General features: G+C 72.1%; 3 protein-coding genes across 6 annotated transcripts in view; all 3 read left to right on the forward strand.

Moving 5' to 3' along the window:
- Positions 1–2268, forward strand: part of OGDH (oxoglutarate dehydrogenase) — a 37841-nt gene extending 35573 nt beyond the window's left edge. For all 4 annotated transcript variants that reach the window (XM_040538160.1, XM_040538157.1, XM_040538161.1 and 1 more), the window contains 4 exons: positions 458–530; positions 1465–1628; positions 1802–1956; positions 2042–2268. In XM_040538160.1, coding sequence (XP_040394094.1) covers positions 458–530; positions 1465–1628; positions 1802–1956; positions 2042–2162 — 513 coding nt within the window. In that variant the 3' untranslated portion in view covers positions 2163–2268. The remainder of the gene's footprint in view (positions 1–457; positions 531–1464; positions 1629–1801; positions 1957–2041) is intronic.
- An 857-nt stretch (positions 2269–3125) lies between these two features.
- On the forward strand, positions 3126–10822 carry ZMIZ2 (zinc finger MIZ-type containing 2). Its single transcript, XM_040538481.1, is given in 20 exon segments — positions 3126–3256; positions 4570–4703; positions 4843–4957; positions 5071–5273; positions 5350–5542; positions 5614–5877; positions 5954–6127; positions 6223–6288; positions 6368–6539; positions 7085–7229; positions 7623–7833; positions 7914–8019; positions 8097–8254; positions 8338–8405; positions 9073–9141; positions 9249–9493; positions 9586–9668; positions 9670–9759; positions 10381–10581; positions 10674–10822. Coding segments are annotated over 19 exon segments (2721 nt in total). The 5' UTR covers positions 3126–3256; positions 4570–4653; the 3' UTR covers positions 10782–10822.
- Positions 10823–11670: 848 nt separating this feature from the next.
- PPIA (peptidylprolyl isomerase A) lies at positions 11671–13524 on the forward strand. Its single transcript, XM_040538514.1, has 5 exons — positions 11671–11852; positions 12430–12460; positions 12572–12660; positions 12815–12987; positions 13185–13524. The coding sequence occupies exons 1-5, from the start codon at positions 11784–11786 to the stop codon at positions 13318–13320; spliced, it is 498 nt and encodes a 165-aa protein (XP_040394448.1). The 5' UTR covers positions 11671–11783; the 3' UTR covers positions 13321–13524.
- The last annotated feature ends 1531 nt before the right edge of the window (positions 13525–15055 follow it).

Here is a 15055-nt window from a genome sequence, read left to right on the forward strand (position 1 = left end):
AGCCTGTGTGCAGGCCAGCAAGGAGCAAGGACCTCGTGGTGCTGGGGTTGCCCCGGTACAGGACGTGCTGCGAGCCGGTCTCCGCAGGCTGGGGCGGCCGCGAGCCCTTCCAGCGCTCGGTGGGCAGGGCAGAGACGTCAGGGCTGGGGGCACTGACAAATAATCCAGTCCAGCCTTCACCTCCCGGCACTGCGGCTGCGGCCGCGCGGGGGAGGCAGGTCCCTGGCAGCGCTGCAGCCTCTTCCCAGGGGAAATCCAGGCTGGGAAAGCAGGTGGGGGGAGGCAGCGCTGAGCCTCCTGCAGCGCGGCAGCGAGCGAGGAGCAAATCTCTGCTGGCAGCTCCCGGTCAGAGGCAGGGGAAGGCGGGCACGACGGGCAGGCTCTGCTGTTTGTTGGCAGGGGAGGCGGTTCTGGCGCGGCTGACTGCCTCGCTCTGCCTCTTCTCCTTCCCCTGCAGCTGATAATCTTCACTCCAAAGTCGCTGCTGCGCCACCCCGAAGCTCGCTCCAGCTTCGATGACATGCTGCCAGGTACGAGGAGAGCGGAGCTGTTTGTCTGCCCGCACGCCGCGCTGCGGGATGAAGGGTGAAGGGCAGGCGCTGGCTTGGTGTAAAGTCCGCCTGGCAGCAGCCTCCCCCCGCGGCTCCCGGCCAGCTTTTCTGCTTGAGGCCGAGCAGGGCTCACGCCAGCAGAGGCTGGGGTCCGCCGTGCCCGGAGGAAGCCCGGCTCCTGGCTCCGCAGGGCAGGGGCAGCGCCCACTGGAGCCGAGCTCAGGGTGTGCCGGGCTGCGGCCGTGCTCTGAGCTAATTGGAGCCTCCCGTCATTAACGCCGTCATTAACGCCGTGTCTGGCGCCCCGGGGCGAGCTGCTGGCTCCGCCGGTTCCTCGGTTCCTCGCATGCGGCTGCAGCAGCTCACGAGCCTTTCCAGCACCTCCCGAGCCCGTCGGAGCAGCGGGGCTCTCTGTGCAGCGAGGAAGACCCCCGGCTCGGCTTCCCGAGCCACCACCTCCACCCGGCTTAATCCCTGCCCTCACATCCCTGGGGACGTGGCGAAATAGGGCCGGGGGTGGGATACGGCCGGCTTTCGCCACCTTTCTGCAGGCGTGAGCCGTGTTGGGTCCCACACTGAGGTCCTGCCCTGCAGTCTCACGTTGACCCCAAGCCTCCACAGCCTCCCTGACCACGCTCCCCCCCCCCCGGCACCCGGAGCCGCTTTTCCCAGCCCTGGAGATAAGCGGCCGCCGGGCGGCTCCTCCCCGCATTCCTGCCTCAATCTCCCTTCTCCTTTCTGGTTGAGCCACCTGGCTTCGCGGACTTCCCGGGGCCTCCCTTAACCAGCTGCGCCCTGCCGGTGCCGGCGCGGGGGCTGCGGCCCCCCCAACGGCATCGCCGCGCCGCCCTCCTGGCGCAGCCGGTGCCGGCGCACTGCCCGTGCCGCTGACGGTGGCGTTGTGTCCTCGCAGGCACCCATTTCCTCCGCGTCATCCCCGACAGCGGCCCCGCAGCCCAGAACCCCGGGAACGTCAAGCGGGTGCTGTTCTGCACCGGCAAGGTGTACTACGACCTGACGCGGGAGCGCAAGGCCCGGCAGATGGAGGCCGACGTGGCCATCACCAGGGTGGAGCAGGTGAGCCCCCCCGGCCTCCCCGGGGACCGCAGCCGCGCTGTGCCCAAGGAGCGAGGTCCGGAGGCCTCCGGGCTGGGGCATGAGCAGCAGGAGGAGGTGGGAGGCCGGGGCCTGGCTGTGCCGGTGGTCCCGGCTGCGGCCCCCTCCTCATTTCTCCCTCTGCCCCTCCGCAGCTGTCCCCGTTCCCCTTCGACCTCCTGCAGAAGGAGGCGCAGAAGTACCCCAACGCCGAGCTGGTGTGGTGCCAGGAGGAGCACAAGAACCAGGGCTACTACGACTACGTCAAGCCCCGGCTGCGCACCACCATCAACCGCGCCAAGCCCGTGTGGTAAGGAGCGGGGCCGGGGCCTCGCCGCGGGGCCGTGCCGGGGGGCTGCCCGCGTCCCCTGACCCCGCCGCCGCCTCCTCCGCAGGTACGCGGGGAGGGAGCCGGCCGCTGCCCCCGCCACGGGCAACAAGAAGACGCACCTGACGGAGCTGCAGCGCCTGCTGGACACAGCCTTCAACCTGGACGCCTTCAAGGACCTGGCCTGAGCCCCCCGCGCGGCTGCAGCAGCATGCTCCCGGCGCCGTCTGTCCGTCTGTCTGTCTCTCGCTCGCCTCCCGTCTCCGTCCTTAACTACAGACCTTGGAAACTAAACGCCCGGCGCCTCCGCTCCTTGTCCGTCCGCCGCGCCGGGGGGAGAGGGGCTGCGCCCCCCCCCACGGCCCTGGGGAGTGCTGGGGGGGGATTTGGGGGGCTCCGTCCTCACAGAGCCCCCCAGGGCTGGGGGTCGGGTTCTGGCTGTGGGGTGCGCGGCACAACAGCGGTTCCCTTCCTGTCCCAGTTCCTCCCAGTCCCTCCCAGTGGCGGGCTGCCCGGAGAGCTGGGGGAGGACGGGGTGACCCCTGAGGACCCCGCACGCGCCGGGGCTGCCCCCCCCAAATAAACGCTGAGCTCCTGGGGCCGACCTCACTCGTCCCCGTCACTCGTGTCCCCACGGGGCGCGGCGTGCCCCTCGCCCACCCGCATGCTGGCGGCCTCCGTCCTCCACCAGCAGCCCCTCGCCCGCCGTGCTGGGGCCGTGCCCGCCCCCCACGCGTGTCACGCCCCCACCCCCACGCGTGTCACGCCCCCACCCCGCGCCCCCCCACCCCCCTCCCGCTGCCCGCAGCTCGCTGCGCCCCCGCGCAGCGCCACGCGCCGCGTGTCCCCCCCCGCCCCCCCGCCCCACGCCGAACACGCGTGGGTTCGGTGCCCCCCCCCCCCCGCTCCCTCGCTCGGCGCTCGGCTGCCCACGGCTGGCGGGGGCGGGGCGGCGCGGGGCGGGGCCGCGCATCCCGATGCGCTCGCGGCCCCATTGTGCGCGGCGCGCGGCGGCGCGGGCACGGCGCGGGCTCGGCTCGGCCCGGCCCGGTTCGGCTCGGCCCCGCCCCGCCCCGCCGCGGCTCCGCGCCCCCCCCCCCCCCCCCCCGCCCTCCCACCCCTCCCCCACCCCCCTTCTCCCTCCCTTCCCCTCTCTCCCCCCCCCCCTCCCCCGCCGCCGCGCCATGGAGCCGGGGCCGCGCGCGGGCTGAAAATCCCGCGCAGCTTCCGCGCAGCCGCGCGCGCACGGCGCCGCCAGGGCCATCTTGGGCCGCTCGGCACGGTGAGTGCGGGGGGCACCGGGGGGGCACCGGGGGGGCACCGGGGGGACGGGGGGGGCCTCCCGTGGGGGGAAGCGCGCAGCTTTGCGCTGCCCGGGGCGCGGCTGAAAATCGCAACTCCCCCCCCCCCCCCCCCCCCCCACCGTGGGGCAGCGGGGGGGCGGTTGCCGTGGTAACTGCGCCGCGGGTGGGGGGGGAAAACGTGGGGGGGTGGGGGGACGACCCGGCGCGGCGCTGTCACGGCCCGCGGGGACCTGTCACGGCACCACTGTGGGCCCGCGGCCGTGGGCAGCCCCCGCGGGGGGCTCCCGGCCCACGCAGGGCCCGGGCACGGCGCTGTCACGGGGCGAGGACGCGCGGGGGGGGGCGAATGTGGCCCCCCCGTTGTCCCCCCCCCCTCTAGGCCCCAGCTGTGGGGACCCCCCCGCGCCGTGTCCCCGCGCTCTGGGGTCTGTGGGGCCGCCACCGCCTCACAGAGGGACCCGCGGGACCGGGCAGCAAACAGCGGGTGCCCGGCGGGGGGACGGGGGACGCTGGGGGGCTGTCACCCCCCCCAAAATGTCACCGCGCCGCCCCCGTCCCTGCCACCTTCGCATGGGGACAGGGGGGAAGCGAAAGCGCCGGGGTGACCTCGGCCAGGCCGCGCTGGAAATACCCCGGGCAGCGCCGGCGTTTCCCTGGCGAGGGTGGGGGGCGAGGCGGGGGGCACGTCTGCTGTCACCATCATCATCGTCACCGTCACCATCGTCATCGTCGTCGTCCCCCCCAGCTCTGCCCCGGCCGCCACGGAAAGTCCCCGCGGTTTCCCTGACCCCTTGGCGCTGGGGGGGCGCAGGGAAAAGCCGGGGGCACCCACGTCCCGTCCCCCAGCACCCAGCGCGGGGGCTGCTCCCACGGGGATTTCAGGGGGACGCCCCCGGAGAGGAGACAGCACAGGGCGAGGGGGCCGGGGCTCCCCGTCCCCAGGAGGTGCCCCCCCCCACCAGGACATCCCAGGGGGTTTTGGGGGCCCCGCGCCCCCCAGCAGCCCCGCGGCCGGCAGCGGGGGCAGGCGCGTGCCGGCGCGGTCCCCGTGCCAGGCCGGGCAGGACGCCAAGTCCCTGTGCCGGGAGGCCGGGGGGAGGCCGTGCCCGCCAGCGAGGCTCCGCGCCTCCCGGCACCGCCGCCCGGCATCGGGGACCCCGAGAACCTGGGGTAAGGGAGGTGGGGGGGGCGGGGCACTGTCCCCCAGGGTCCCCCCCACCCCTTTTCCTTGTGCCGTACCCACGGCTCCCTTCCCTGCCCCCCGACCCGTGGTTTCCTGTGCCTCCCGCAGCCCCGGTGCCGGTGACGCCGTCCCGCAGCCGGCGCAGCGCCCGCCGCAGCCTCGGAAGAGCCAGCCCGCGCCCGCCCGCGGCCGATGAACCCCATGAACCCCATGAAACCGTCGCTGCCGCCCACGCCGCACGGGTGAGCGTGGGTCGGTGCCGGGCCGCGACGCCCCCTCCCCCCCCCCCTCCCCCCTTCGTCCCCGGCCCCCGGTGCCACCCGGGCGCGTGGCCTCCTCCGTGTCCTTCCTTCGTCTTAATTAAGTTGTTTTTCTTTCTAGTGATGGTTCATTTGCATACGAGGCTGTTCCTTGGCAACCGAGCACCAATCAGCCGGCGGGATCCCTCTCCGTGGTAACCACCGTGTGGGGTGTCAGCAACACCTCCCAGAGCCAGGTACCGGCGGCATCCTGCCCCCGGCCCCGGGCACCCCCGGGACCCCCGCGCCGCCGCCCCCGGGGGCCTGACGTGGTTCCCCACCCACCCGCCTCTTCCTCCGCGCCCCCCAGGTTTTTGGCAGCCCCATGGGCCCCGGGGGGAGCAGCTCCAGCACCCCGCTGCTGCCCGGCATGGCCGGCACCGGCTCGGGCATGAGCTCGCCGCAGTTCCTGGCGCAGCAGCCCTTCGCCGAGGGCACCCCCGGCAAGGGCTACGTGCAGCAGAGCGTCTACGGCCGCGGCTCCTACCCCGGGGGGCCGGGCTTCGCCCCCAGGTAAGGCCGGCTCCGCGCCGCGGCACGCTGCCGCCGACCGCCGCAGCGCTCCTTCCCCGCTCCCTGTCCTCCGCAGCTACGCGGGCAGCCCCGGCGGCCCCGGCGGGATGGGGCTCCCCTCGCACGCCGGCCGGCCCCCCGCCGACTTCACCCAGGCGGCCGCCGCCGCTGCTGTGGCCGCCGCCGCCGCCACTGCCACCGCCACGGCCACGGCCACGGTGGCGGCGCTGCAGGAGAAGCAGAGCCAGGAGCTGAGCCAGTACGGGGCGGTAAGAGCCCGGCGGCGGGGGTGGGCGGTGGCGGCGGCGGTGCCGGGGTGACCGCTGTCTCCCTGCCGCAGATGGGAGCGGGGCAGCCCTTCAGCAGCCAGTTCCTGCCCCACGCGGCGCCCCGCGGCCCCGCCGTGCCCGCCGGCATGAGCCCGGCTGGCATGGCGGGCGTCATGGGCCCCTCGGGCATGGCCCCCATGAGCATGAGCCCCGCACGGGCGCCCGGCATGAGCGCCCTGTACAGCGGCCAGCGGATGCCGCAGCACGCCTACCCTGGCCCCCCCCAGAGCCAGCAGCTCCCACGCCAGGGCGTCAAGCGGGCGTACTCCAGCGAGGTGAGTATGGGAAAGGGGTGCCCGTGCCCACCCCGGTGTGGCGGGACCGTCCCCGGTGCTGACGGTGCGCCCGCAGGGATACCCGGCGCAGCAGTACCTGCAGGGTGGGCAGTACCCTGCTGCCGGCACCCAGTATGCCCCCAGCGCCCCCCAGCCCTCCGCTCCGTCCCCGTCCTACCCTGGGCACAGGATTCAGCCGGGTATGGGCCAGTACCTCTCCGCCTCGGGCAGCGCTGGGCCCTACTACAAGGTATGGAAGGGGACGGTGGGCACGGGGACAAGGGCTGGGGGGGACGGGATGTGGGACGCGGGTGCCATCCCCGGGGGACGTCGCTCTCCCCGCAGCCAGCTGAGCAGTTCAACGGGCAGGGCGCCAGCTTCGGCACCTACAGCCAGGCGGCCATCAACGGGGTGAGTCCTCGCGGCGTGGGTGTCCCGGGACGGTGCCAGCGGTGACACCGGTCACTGATGGTGGTGGTGCTCCCGGCAGCCGGGCCGGTCGATGCCGGGGTACCCCAGCTCGCCCCTGCCCGGGAACCCCACGCCGCCCATGACGCCGGGGAGCAGCATGGCGCCCTACATGTCCCCGGGCCAGGACGTCAAGTCGCCCTTCCTGCCTGACATGAAGCCCGGCATCGCCGCCCTGCACCCCTCGCCCTCGGGTAGGGGCTGGGCCCACCGCCCGCTGCAGGAGGACATTGCCCCTTTAAGGGCTGGGTGCTGCAGGGAGGGGCCTGGGGAGTGGGCGGGGCCTTTGCATAAAGGAGGCGTGGCCAATGGGGGGTTGCGGCACTTGGGGGCGGGGCCTCGCAGGCACTGCCCATTAATGGGGCAGGGGGAGGGGCTTCGTGGGAAGGGGGTGGGGCCATGGGGAGTGGGAGGGGCTTTGTGGGGGTGGTGGCTCTGGGGGAGGGGCTCCTGGGGTGGGAGGGGCTTCCGCATGGGGGCGTGGTACCCTGCAGTGGGAGGGGGTTCCGCGGCAGGGGCGGGGCCTCGTCGGGTGGGAGGGGCTTCAGGCAGAGGGGTTCTTAAATGGGGGGGAACCCAACTGCGGCCCCATTGCGTCCCCCCCACCCTCCACTGCCACCGTATTGCACCCCCTGACCCCATAAACCCTGCCCCATTGCACCCCCTGACCCCCAACCCTACCCTATTGCACCCCCTCTGACCCCACCACCACCCCATTGCACCCCCCACCGCCCCGCAGGGCCCCCCCCCGGCGAGGAGCTGCGCCTCACCTTCCCGGTGCGCGACGGCGTGGTGCTGGAGCCCTTCCGCCTGCAGCACAACCTGGCCGTCAGCAACCACGTCTTCCAGCTGCGCGACTCCGTCTACAAGACGCTCATGATGAGGTCGGGGCGGGGGGCGTGGGGCAGGGAGTGGGGGGGGGGGCACGGCGCACCCCGACATGGTGCCACGGGGGGTGGCATGGGGCCGCGAGGTGTCAGGGTGCAGTGCGGTGACGTACGGCGCAGCACAGCACTCTGCGGCACTGCGCGCCGTAGTGCTGCTCGGTGCTCCATGGCACTGCGTGCCCTAGTGCTGCTCGGTGCTGCGCAGCACTGCGCGCCATAGTGCTGCTTGGTGTTCTGGGGCACTGCGCGCCATAGTACTGCTCGGCAATACGCAGCACTGCACACCGTGGCGCTGCGCGGTGCTCCGCGGTTCTACGCGCCATAGTGCCGCGTGGTGCGGCGCAGCCCCGCGCCCACCCGTGCCCCGCGCCCACCCGTGCCGCCCCCCAGGCCCGACCTGGAGCTGCAGTTCAAGTGCTACCACCACGAGGACCGGCAGATGAACACCAACTGGCCGGCCTCCGTGCAGGTCAGCGTCAACGCCACGCCGCTCACCATCGAGCGCGGCGACAACAAGACGTCGCACAAGCCGCTCTACCTGAAGCACGTCTGCCAGCCCGGCCGCAACACCATCCAGATCACCGTCACCGCCTGCTGCTGCGTGAGTGGGGGCGGCCGGGGCGGGCGGGGGCGCGGGGCCGCCCCTCACGCCGCTCCCCCCGCTGTCGCCCCCCCCCGCAGTCGCACCTCTTCGTGCTGCAGCTGGTGCACCGGCCCTCGGTGCGCTCGGTGCTGCAGGGCCTCATCAAGAAGCGCCTGCTGCCCGCCGAGCACTGCATCACCAAAAGTGAGTGCCGGGGAAGGGGGGGGGGGCACCCCCCTCCTCACCACCACCGCCACCAACCCCCCCCTCCCCGGCCTCAGTCAAGCGCAACTTCAGCAGCGGGACCATCCCGGGCACGCCGGGGCCCAACGGCGAGGACGGCGTGGAGCAGACGGCCATCAAGGTGTCCCTCAAGTGCCCCATCACCTTCCGACGCATCCAGCTCCCCGCCAGGGGCCACGACTGCCGGCACATACAGGTGGGTGCCGCGGGGACCCCCGTGTCCCCCACCCCCCGCCGTGTCCCCTCTCCACAGAGCTCAGCCCCGTCTCTCCCCCGCAGTGCTTCGACCTGGAGTCCTACCTGCAGCTCAACTGCGAGCGGGGCACGTGGCGCTGCCCTGTCTGCAAGTGAGTGTGGCCCGCGGGGTCCCGTGTCTCTCGTGTCCCCTTGGGGACGTGCCTCGGTGTCCCCAAAGAGTCGCCCGTCCGCGTCCCCATGGGGCTGTCCCCATGCTGCCGTGCCTCAGTGTCCCCATGGGGTTGTGCCCCGTGCTCCTTGGTGATCATCGTGTCCCCATGGAGCCATCCCTCAGTGTCCCTTGATGTCCCCACGAGGCCATCCCTCGATGTATCTCAGTGTCCCCTCGGGGCTGTGCCTTGGTGGTGCTGGGTGTCCTCAGTGCCCCCATGCAGCCGTGCCTCGGTGTCCCTTGGCGTTCCCTCAGGGCCGTCCCTCGGCGTCCTCTTGGATCTGTGCCTCCGTGTCCCTATGGGGACATCACTTGGTGTCCCCATGGAGCTGTTCTTTGGTGTCCCTCGGTGTTCCTGTGGAGATGTGCCTCAGTGTCCCCATGGGGCTGTGCTTTGGGGTCCCTTGGTGTCCCCGTGGGGCTGTACCTCAGTGTCCTGCAGTGTCCCTTGGTGTTCCCATGGAGCTGTGCCTCAGTGTCCCCTTTGCATTGTCCCTTGCTGTCCCTCGGTGTCCCCGTGGCGCTCTCCCTCAGCGTCCCCACGGGGCTGTCCCTCGGGGGCCGTCCCCGGGGCTCCGTCCTCACCGCCCTTGCGCTGCCCGCAGTAAGACGGCGCTGCTGGAGGGGCTGGAGGTGGACCAGTACATGCTGGGCATCCTGATCTACATCCAGAAGTACGTAACGCCCCGAGCGCCCCCCCGGGGGGGCCGCGTTCCCCACCCCCCGCCCTCGTTACCCCCCCGTACCACCCCCCATGTCCCTGAGCCGCCGTCCCGCGCAGCTCGGACTACGAGGAGATCACCATCGACCCGACGTGCAGCTGGAAGCCCGTGCCCGTGAAGCCCGACGTGCACGTCAAGGAGGAGCCGGACGGGCCGGCGCTGAAGCGCTGCCGGACCATGAGCCCCACGCACATGGTGCTGCCCAGCATCATGGAGATGATCGCCGCCCTGGGGCCCGGCTCCTCGCCCTTCCCGGCCCTGCCGCCCCCCGCCGCGCCCGCCCCCGCCGACTACGGCGCCCAGGGTGAGCGGGGGTCCGCGGCGAGCCCCCACCCACCCCCCACGCACACCATGTGCCCCCCACCGCCGACCGCCGGCCCCGTTTCTCTCCGGCAGGTTCCGGCTTCGCCGGGCCCGGCGGCTTCCCGGAGCCGTTCCCCCCGGCCGCCCCCGGCACGCCGACGCTGAGCGAGTTCGCGCCGGGGCCCCCCCCCCGGCTCCTACCCGCCCGACCTCCCCGGCGGCCTCCTGCCCCCCGAGAAGCCGCCCGCGCCCCCTCTCTCCGGACAGGTCAGCGGGGCCTGGGGGGCGAGGGGGAGGGTGTGGGGGGGTGAGGATGAGGATGGTGGTGAGGGTGAGGGTGGGGGGGATGAAGGTGAGGGTGAGGATGAGGGGGGTGAGAAGGAGGGTGGTGGTGGGGAGGATGAGGATGATGAAGGTGGTGAGGGTGAGGATGGTGAGGATGAAGGTGGGGATGGTGAGGGTGAGGATGATGATGATGTTGGGGATGGTGAGGATGAAGGTGAGGAGGATGTGAGGGTGAGGATGGTGATGGGGAGGATGAGGATGGTGATGGGGAGGATGAGGATGATGAAGATGGTGAGGATGAGGAGGATGGTGAGGGTAAGGATGATGAAGATGTTGGGGAGGGTGAGGATGAAGGTGAGGATGGGGAGGATAAGCATGGTGATGGTGAGGATGATGACGGGGAGGTTGAGGAAGGGGAGGATGATGAAGATGGGGAGGATGAAGGTGAGGAGGATGAGCGTGAGGGTGAGGACGGTGATGGTGATGGTGAGGATGAGGGTGAGGATGAAGGGGAGGGTGAGGACGGTGATGGTGGCGGTGAGGATGGTGACGGTGGTGATGAAGATGATGGTGGTGGCGACGAAGGCCGCGCTCTCCCCCCAGCTGCCTCCCGCCGGCCGGATGGAGCCGTCCCACGCCGCGGCCATGGGCAGCGCCCCGCAGCCCCTGCACCACCGCCCCGCGCCCCCCGCGCGGCCCCCCCCGGGCCCCGCGGCCCCCCCGGGGGGGCACGGCCCCGACCTGGCCTTCGGCACCGCGCCGCCCATGGCGGGCAGCGGCGAGGGGCCCGAGCCGGCGCTGGACGTGAGTGACCGGGTGTTGGGGGGGGGGGGAGTTTGGGGGGTTATTTTTTTTTTGGGGGGGGTGTCTCACGGTGCCGGCCGTGCCCCCCCCAGCTGCTGCCCGAGCTGACGAACCCCGACGAGCTGCTCTCCTACCTGGGCCCCCCCGACCTGCCCAGCAGCAGCAACGACGACCTGCTCTCCCTCTTCGAGAACAACTGAGGCGCCAGGACCCCCCCCCGCACCCCAAAACCCAACCCCCCCAGCCCCGACCCCCTGCCGGGGGGGGGATGTTGGGGGGGGGGATGTTGGGGGGGGGGGGGGCTGCGGACGGACGGACGGACGGCGGGACGGACAGACGGCGCCCAAAGCACAAGGCTGTACATATGTACAAACACTACCCCCCCCCGCGCCCCCCCCGTGCCCCCCCCCCCCCCCCCGCTCTATTAAAGCCTTTCTGGCCCCCCGGGCCCACGCCTGTCCCTGCCGCGGCGGGGGGGGGGGGGCTGTTTTGGGCGGGGGGGTGTTTTTGGGGTGGGGGGATTGGGGAGGGGGATTTTGGGGGGTGGTGGGTTTTTTTGGAGAGGTGATGTTATTTTGGGGGGGGTCTCTTTGGGGAGGGGTCTCTTTGGGGGGGTCCTTTTTGCGGGGGGGGGTCTCTTTTGGGGGGGTCTTTTGGGGGGGGTCTTTTTTTTAGGGGGTGGGGTTTTTGTTTTTATTTTTTGGGGGGGGGGTGTTTGAGGTTTTTTAAAAGATTTTTTTTGAAGGGGGGGGCGCTGTGTGGAGAATTTGGGGGGGGGGGGGAAGAGGACGCGCCCCCAGGGCCGGGCCCCCCCCCCGCCCCATCCGCAGCCCCCGCCCCATCCCCCACCCGCCCCGCGCATGCGCGCCCCGCCCTGCTCCCCCCTCCCCCCCCCCGGCCCCGCGCGCGCGCGCCTGGCCCCGCCCCCTCCCCACCCCGCCGCCCCCTCCCCGGCTTTTTCCCCCCCTCCCCTCCGCTCCTTCCCCGCCTTTTCCCGGCCGCCGCCTCCCATTGGCCATCCCGCACGCCGCTCCGTGACGCGGCGCGCGGCGGTTGGGCGGCGCGGCGCGGGGGGCGGGACGAGCCGCGGGGTATATAAGGGCGGCGGGCGGCCGCTCTCTTTCCGCTGCGCCGCGCTCGCCGCCGAGGACGACGCCGACGCCGCCGCCTCCCCCCCGCCGCCGCCGCCGCCCGCCGCCGCCATGGCCAACCCCGTCGTGTTCTTCGACATCGCCGCCAACGGCGAGCCCCTGGGCCGCGTCACCTTCGAGGTGACAGCGGCGCTGAGGGGGAACCGGGGGGGAGGGGGGGGGCGGCTCCACGTGGTCCCCCCTCCCCCCCCCCCCCGGGGGGAATTTGGGGAGGGGGCGGTGAGGAAGGGGGGGGGGGGGGAGGCTGCGGTGCGCGCCCCCGTGCGGCGAACAAAGGCGCGGGGCCGCGCACGGGGCCGGCGGCGCTGCCCTGAGGCGGGCGGGCGGGGGCGGCCCCCAGCGGCCGGAGCTCGGCACCGCGGGGGGGGGGGGCGCGGCACCGGGACCCCCCCCCCCCCCCCCATCCCTGGGACCCCCCCCTCAGCAACCCGCAGCCCCCGCCCCGCTTCCCCCCCCCCCTCACCGTGGCCGCCGCCATTTTGTGACGGGGCCGTGCCCCCCCCCCCCCCCCCAACCCCCCTCCAATCTCCCATCCCCTGCCCGGGGATCCCGGTGCTGCCCCCCCCCCCCCCCCCCCCGGGGCTCCCGGTCCCGGTGCTGCCGCCCCCCCCCCCTTGGTGGTCCCGGCGCTGGGTGCTGCCCCCCCCCGGGGTGCCGCAGCCCCCCGCCCCGCTCACGGCCTCCCTCCTCTCCGCAGCTCTTCGCGGACAAGGTGCCCAAGACAGCAGGTGGGTACCGGGGGAGGGGGGGGGAGCCCGCATCGCGCCCCCCACCTCGCCCCCCGGGGGCCCAGGGCTCGGCTCACGGCGCTTTTCCTTCTTTCCCCCCCCGCCCCGCAGAGAACTTCCGCGCCCTGAGCACCGGCGAGAAGGGATTCGGCTACAAGGGGTCCTGCTTCCACCGGATCATCCCCGGCTTCATGTGCCAGGTGCGTGGGGTTTTGGTTATTTTTTTTTGGGGGGGGGGGGGGGGGGTGATGGCAGGCTGGGGTTTGGGGCTTTTTTTTTTTTTTTTTTTTGGCCCCGCGTGGCCGTGCCCCCTCCCCCCGGAGCCCCGAGCCGAGCTCTCCCCCTCGTTGGCAGGGCGGCGACTTCACGCGCCACAACGGCACCGGCGGCAAGTCCATCTACGGGGAGAAGTTCGCCGACGAGAACTTCATCCTGAAGCACACGGGGCCCGGCATCCTGTCCATGGCCAACGCCGGCCCCAACACGAACGGCTCCCAGTTCTTCATCTGCACGGCCAAGACCGAGTGGTGAGCGCGGGGCTGAGGTGGGGGGGGGGCCGTGGGCAGAACCAGAACCGCCCCCCTACCCGGGGGGCCGCTCACGTCGCGCTGCGGGTGCTGCGGTCCCCTCGCCGCCCCGGTGTGTGTGTGGGGGGGCGGGCGGGAGACGCGGCGGCGGTGCCACCCCCCCCCCCCCTCCCGGTGTGACCGGCGCCCGCCCGCAGGTTGGATGGCAAACACGTCGTCTTCGGCCGCGTCAAGGAGGGGATGAACGTGGTGGAGGCCATGGAGCGCTGCGGCTCCAAGGACGGCAAGACGAGCAAGCAGATCACCATCTCCGACTGCGGGCAGCTCTCGTAAACCCTTTGTCTTAACGAGCCACCATTCCGCCGGCGGCCCCGGGCAGCACGCCTGGCGCAGCCCCCTCCGACCCCCCCCCCCCCCCCGACCCCCCCAGCGCTCCCGACTTAGTGCTGCGTTTCTACTGGGTCTCGCCGCATGTGCACAGCCCAGCCGGGCTGCAGAGTTCCGTTTATGAGTCTAAATAAAACGAGTTAAACCACAGCGGGTCCCTTTATTTTCTCGGGGGGGGGGGGGGGGGTGGACAGGATCCTTACCGGCCCCGGGGTGCGGCCTCCTCCCTGCTTGGGGGGCAGCGGGGGGGCTGCTGGCAGCCGGGGGCAGGTCGGGCCCTCAGTAGGCTCCAGAGTGAACGCCCCACGGCTGTGAGCCTGGGGGGTTGGTCCGGGGGGGGGGGGGGCTCCTGTACCCTGAAAAAGGAAAGGAGCCCCCCGCTAATGTGGGGAAACTGAGGCAGGGGTGCAGTGGGGGGGGGGCAGAGCCTGCCCTTGGGCTGGGGAAACTGAGGCAGGAGCAGGGACTTGGGGTGCCAGGTGGGGGGAGGGATCAGCCGACACCCCCTAAATTACCAGCATTTGGGGTGGTGGGGGCATTGCCCCCACCCCCATGTCCCCAGCCGGGGGGGTCTGGATTTGGGGGGGCTAAGAGAGGTCTGCGTGCAGTGGGGGGGCGGCTTTGGGGTATCCCAGTCGGGGGGGTCCCAAAGTGGGGGCCCAGGTTTGGGGGTTTCCAGCGGTGTCGGCGTGGGGGTGTTTGCGGGGTCCCAGTGCTCCCAGTAAGGGGAAATCCCAGTCTGGGAGGATTTCCCCGGTACAGTTTGGGGTCCCAGCGTTCCCCAGTTTTGGGGTATTTCCAGTTTGGGGCACCCTTCTGGCTCCAGCTGGGGGGGGCAGTGGTCTCCCTGCGGGGGCTCCTGGTCTGGGGGAGTCCCAGTGCCACCAGTTGGGGCGGGTGTCGGGGGCTGGGAGGATCCCTGCTCCCAGTATGGGGAGCTCCAGGTTTTGCGGGGTGGGGTCCCAGCGTTCCTATTCTGGGATGCCAACAGTTCCCACTCCAGGCAGCCCCAGTTTGGGGCAGATCCCAGTTTGGGGCACCCAGATCTGGGGGTGGTCCCCACCTGGAGCAGGGGTTAAGGCTCCCAGTGCTCCCAGGCCGGGACTGGGGGGCTCCCGGTGCTCCCAGTTTGGGGGTGCCCAGCATCGGGTGGGCTCCAGGACTCCCAGTTTGGGAGATACCCCCAGAAACGTTCCAGTGCCCCCAGCCTGGGGAATCCCCCCCCCCAGCATCACCCCAGTGCTCCCAGTATGGGTGATGCCCACCCAAGGGGCACCCCAGTGCTCCCAGTTTGAGGGTCACATCCCCCCAGGGGCACCCCAGTGCTCCCAGTTTGGGGAACACCCACACCCCAAGGAGGACCCCAGTGCTCCCAGTTTGGGGGTCAGCCACCCCGCGGTCATCCCAGTGCCACCCCAGTGCTCCCAGTTTGGGAAATATCCCCCTGCCCCTCCCCAGCACCCCCAATTTTGGGGACCCCCAGGAGGACCCCAGTGCTCCCAGTTCCTCCCCCTCTCTCCCAGAGGATCCCAGTGCTCCCAGTGCCATTCCCGCCCCCCGGGTATCTCAATGCTCCCAGTTTACCCACCTCTCCCCCCTGGAGGATCCCAGTGCTACCAGTTTGCCCTCCCCACAAGGACATTGCTCCCAGTTTGGGGAACACCGACACCCCAAAAGCCCC

This window comes from Cygnus olor, chromosome 27, assembly GCF_009769625.2.
Source record: "Cygnus olor isolate bCygOlo1 chromosome 27, bCygOlo1.pri.v2, whole genome shotgun sequence".
Lineage (NCBI taxonomy): Eukaryota > Metazoa > Chordata > Aves > Anseriformes > Anatidae > Cygnus > Cygnus olor.

Bases quoted from the DNA above. Each gene is read 5' to 3' on its own strand.
- PPIA (XM_040538514.1), top strand. From the start codon at position 11,784: ATGGCCAACCCCGTCGTGTTCTTCGACATCGCCGCCAACGGCGAGCCC. The intron at 11,853-12,429 runs GTGACAGCGGCG...TCCTCTCCGCAG, and splicing joins TGGGCCGCGTCACCTTCGAG to CTCTTCGCGGACAAGGTGCC. The intron at 12,661-12,814 runs GTGCGTGGGGTT...CCTCGTTGGCAG, and splicing joins TCCCCGGCTTCATGTGCCAG to GGCGGCGACTTCACGCGCCA.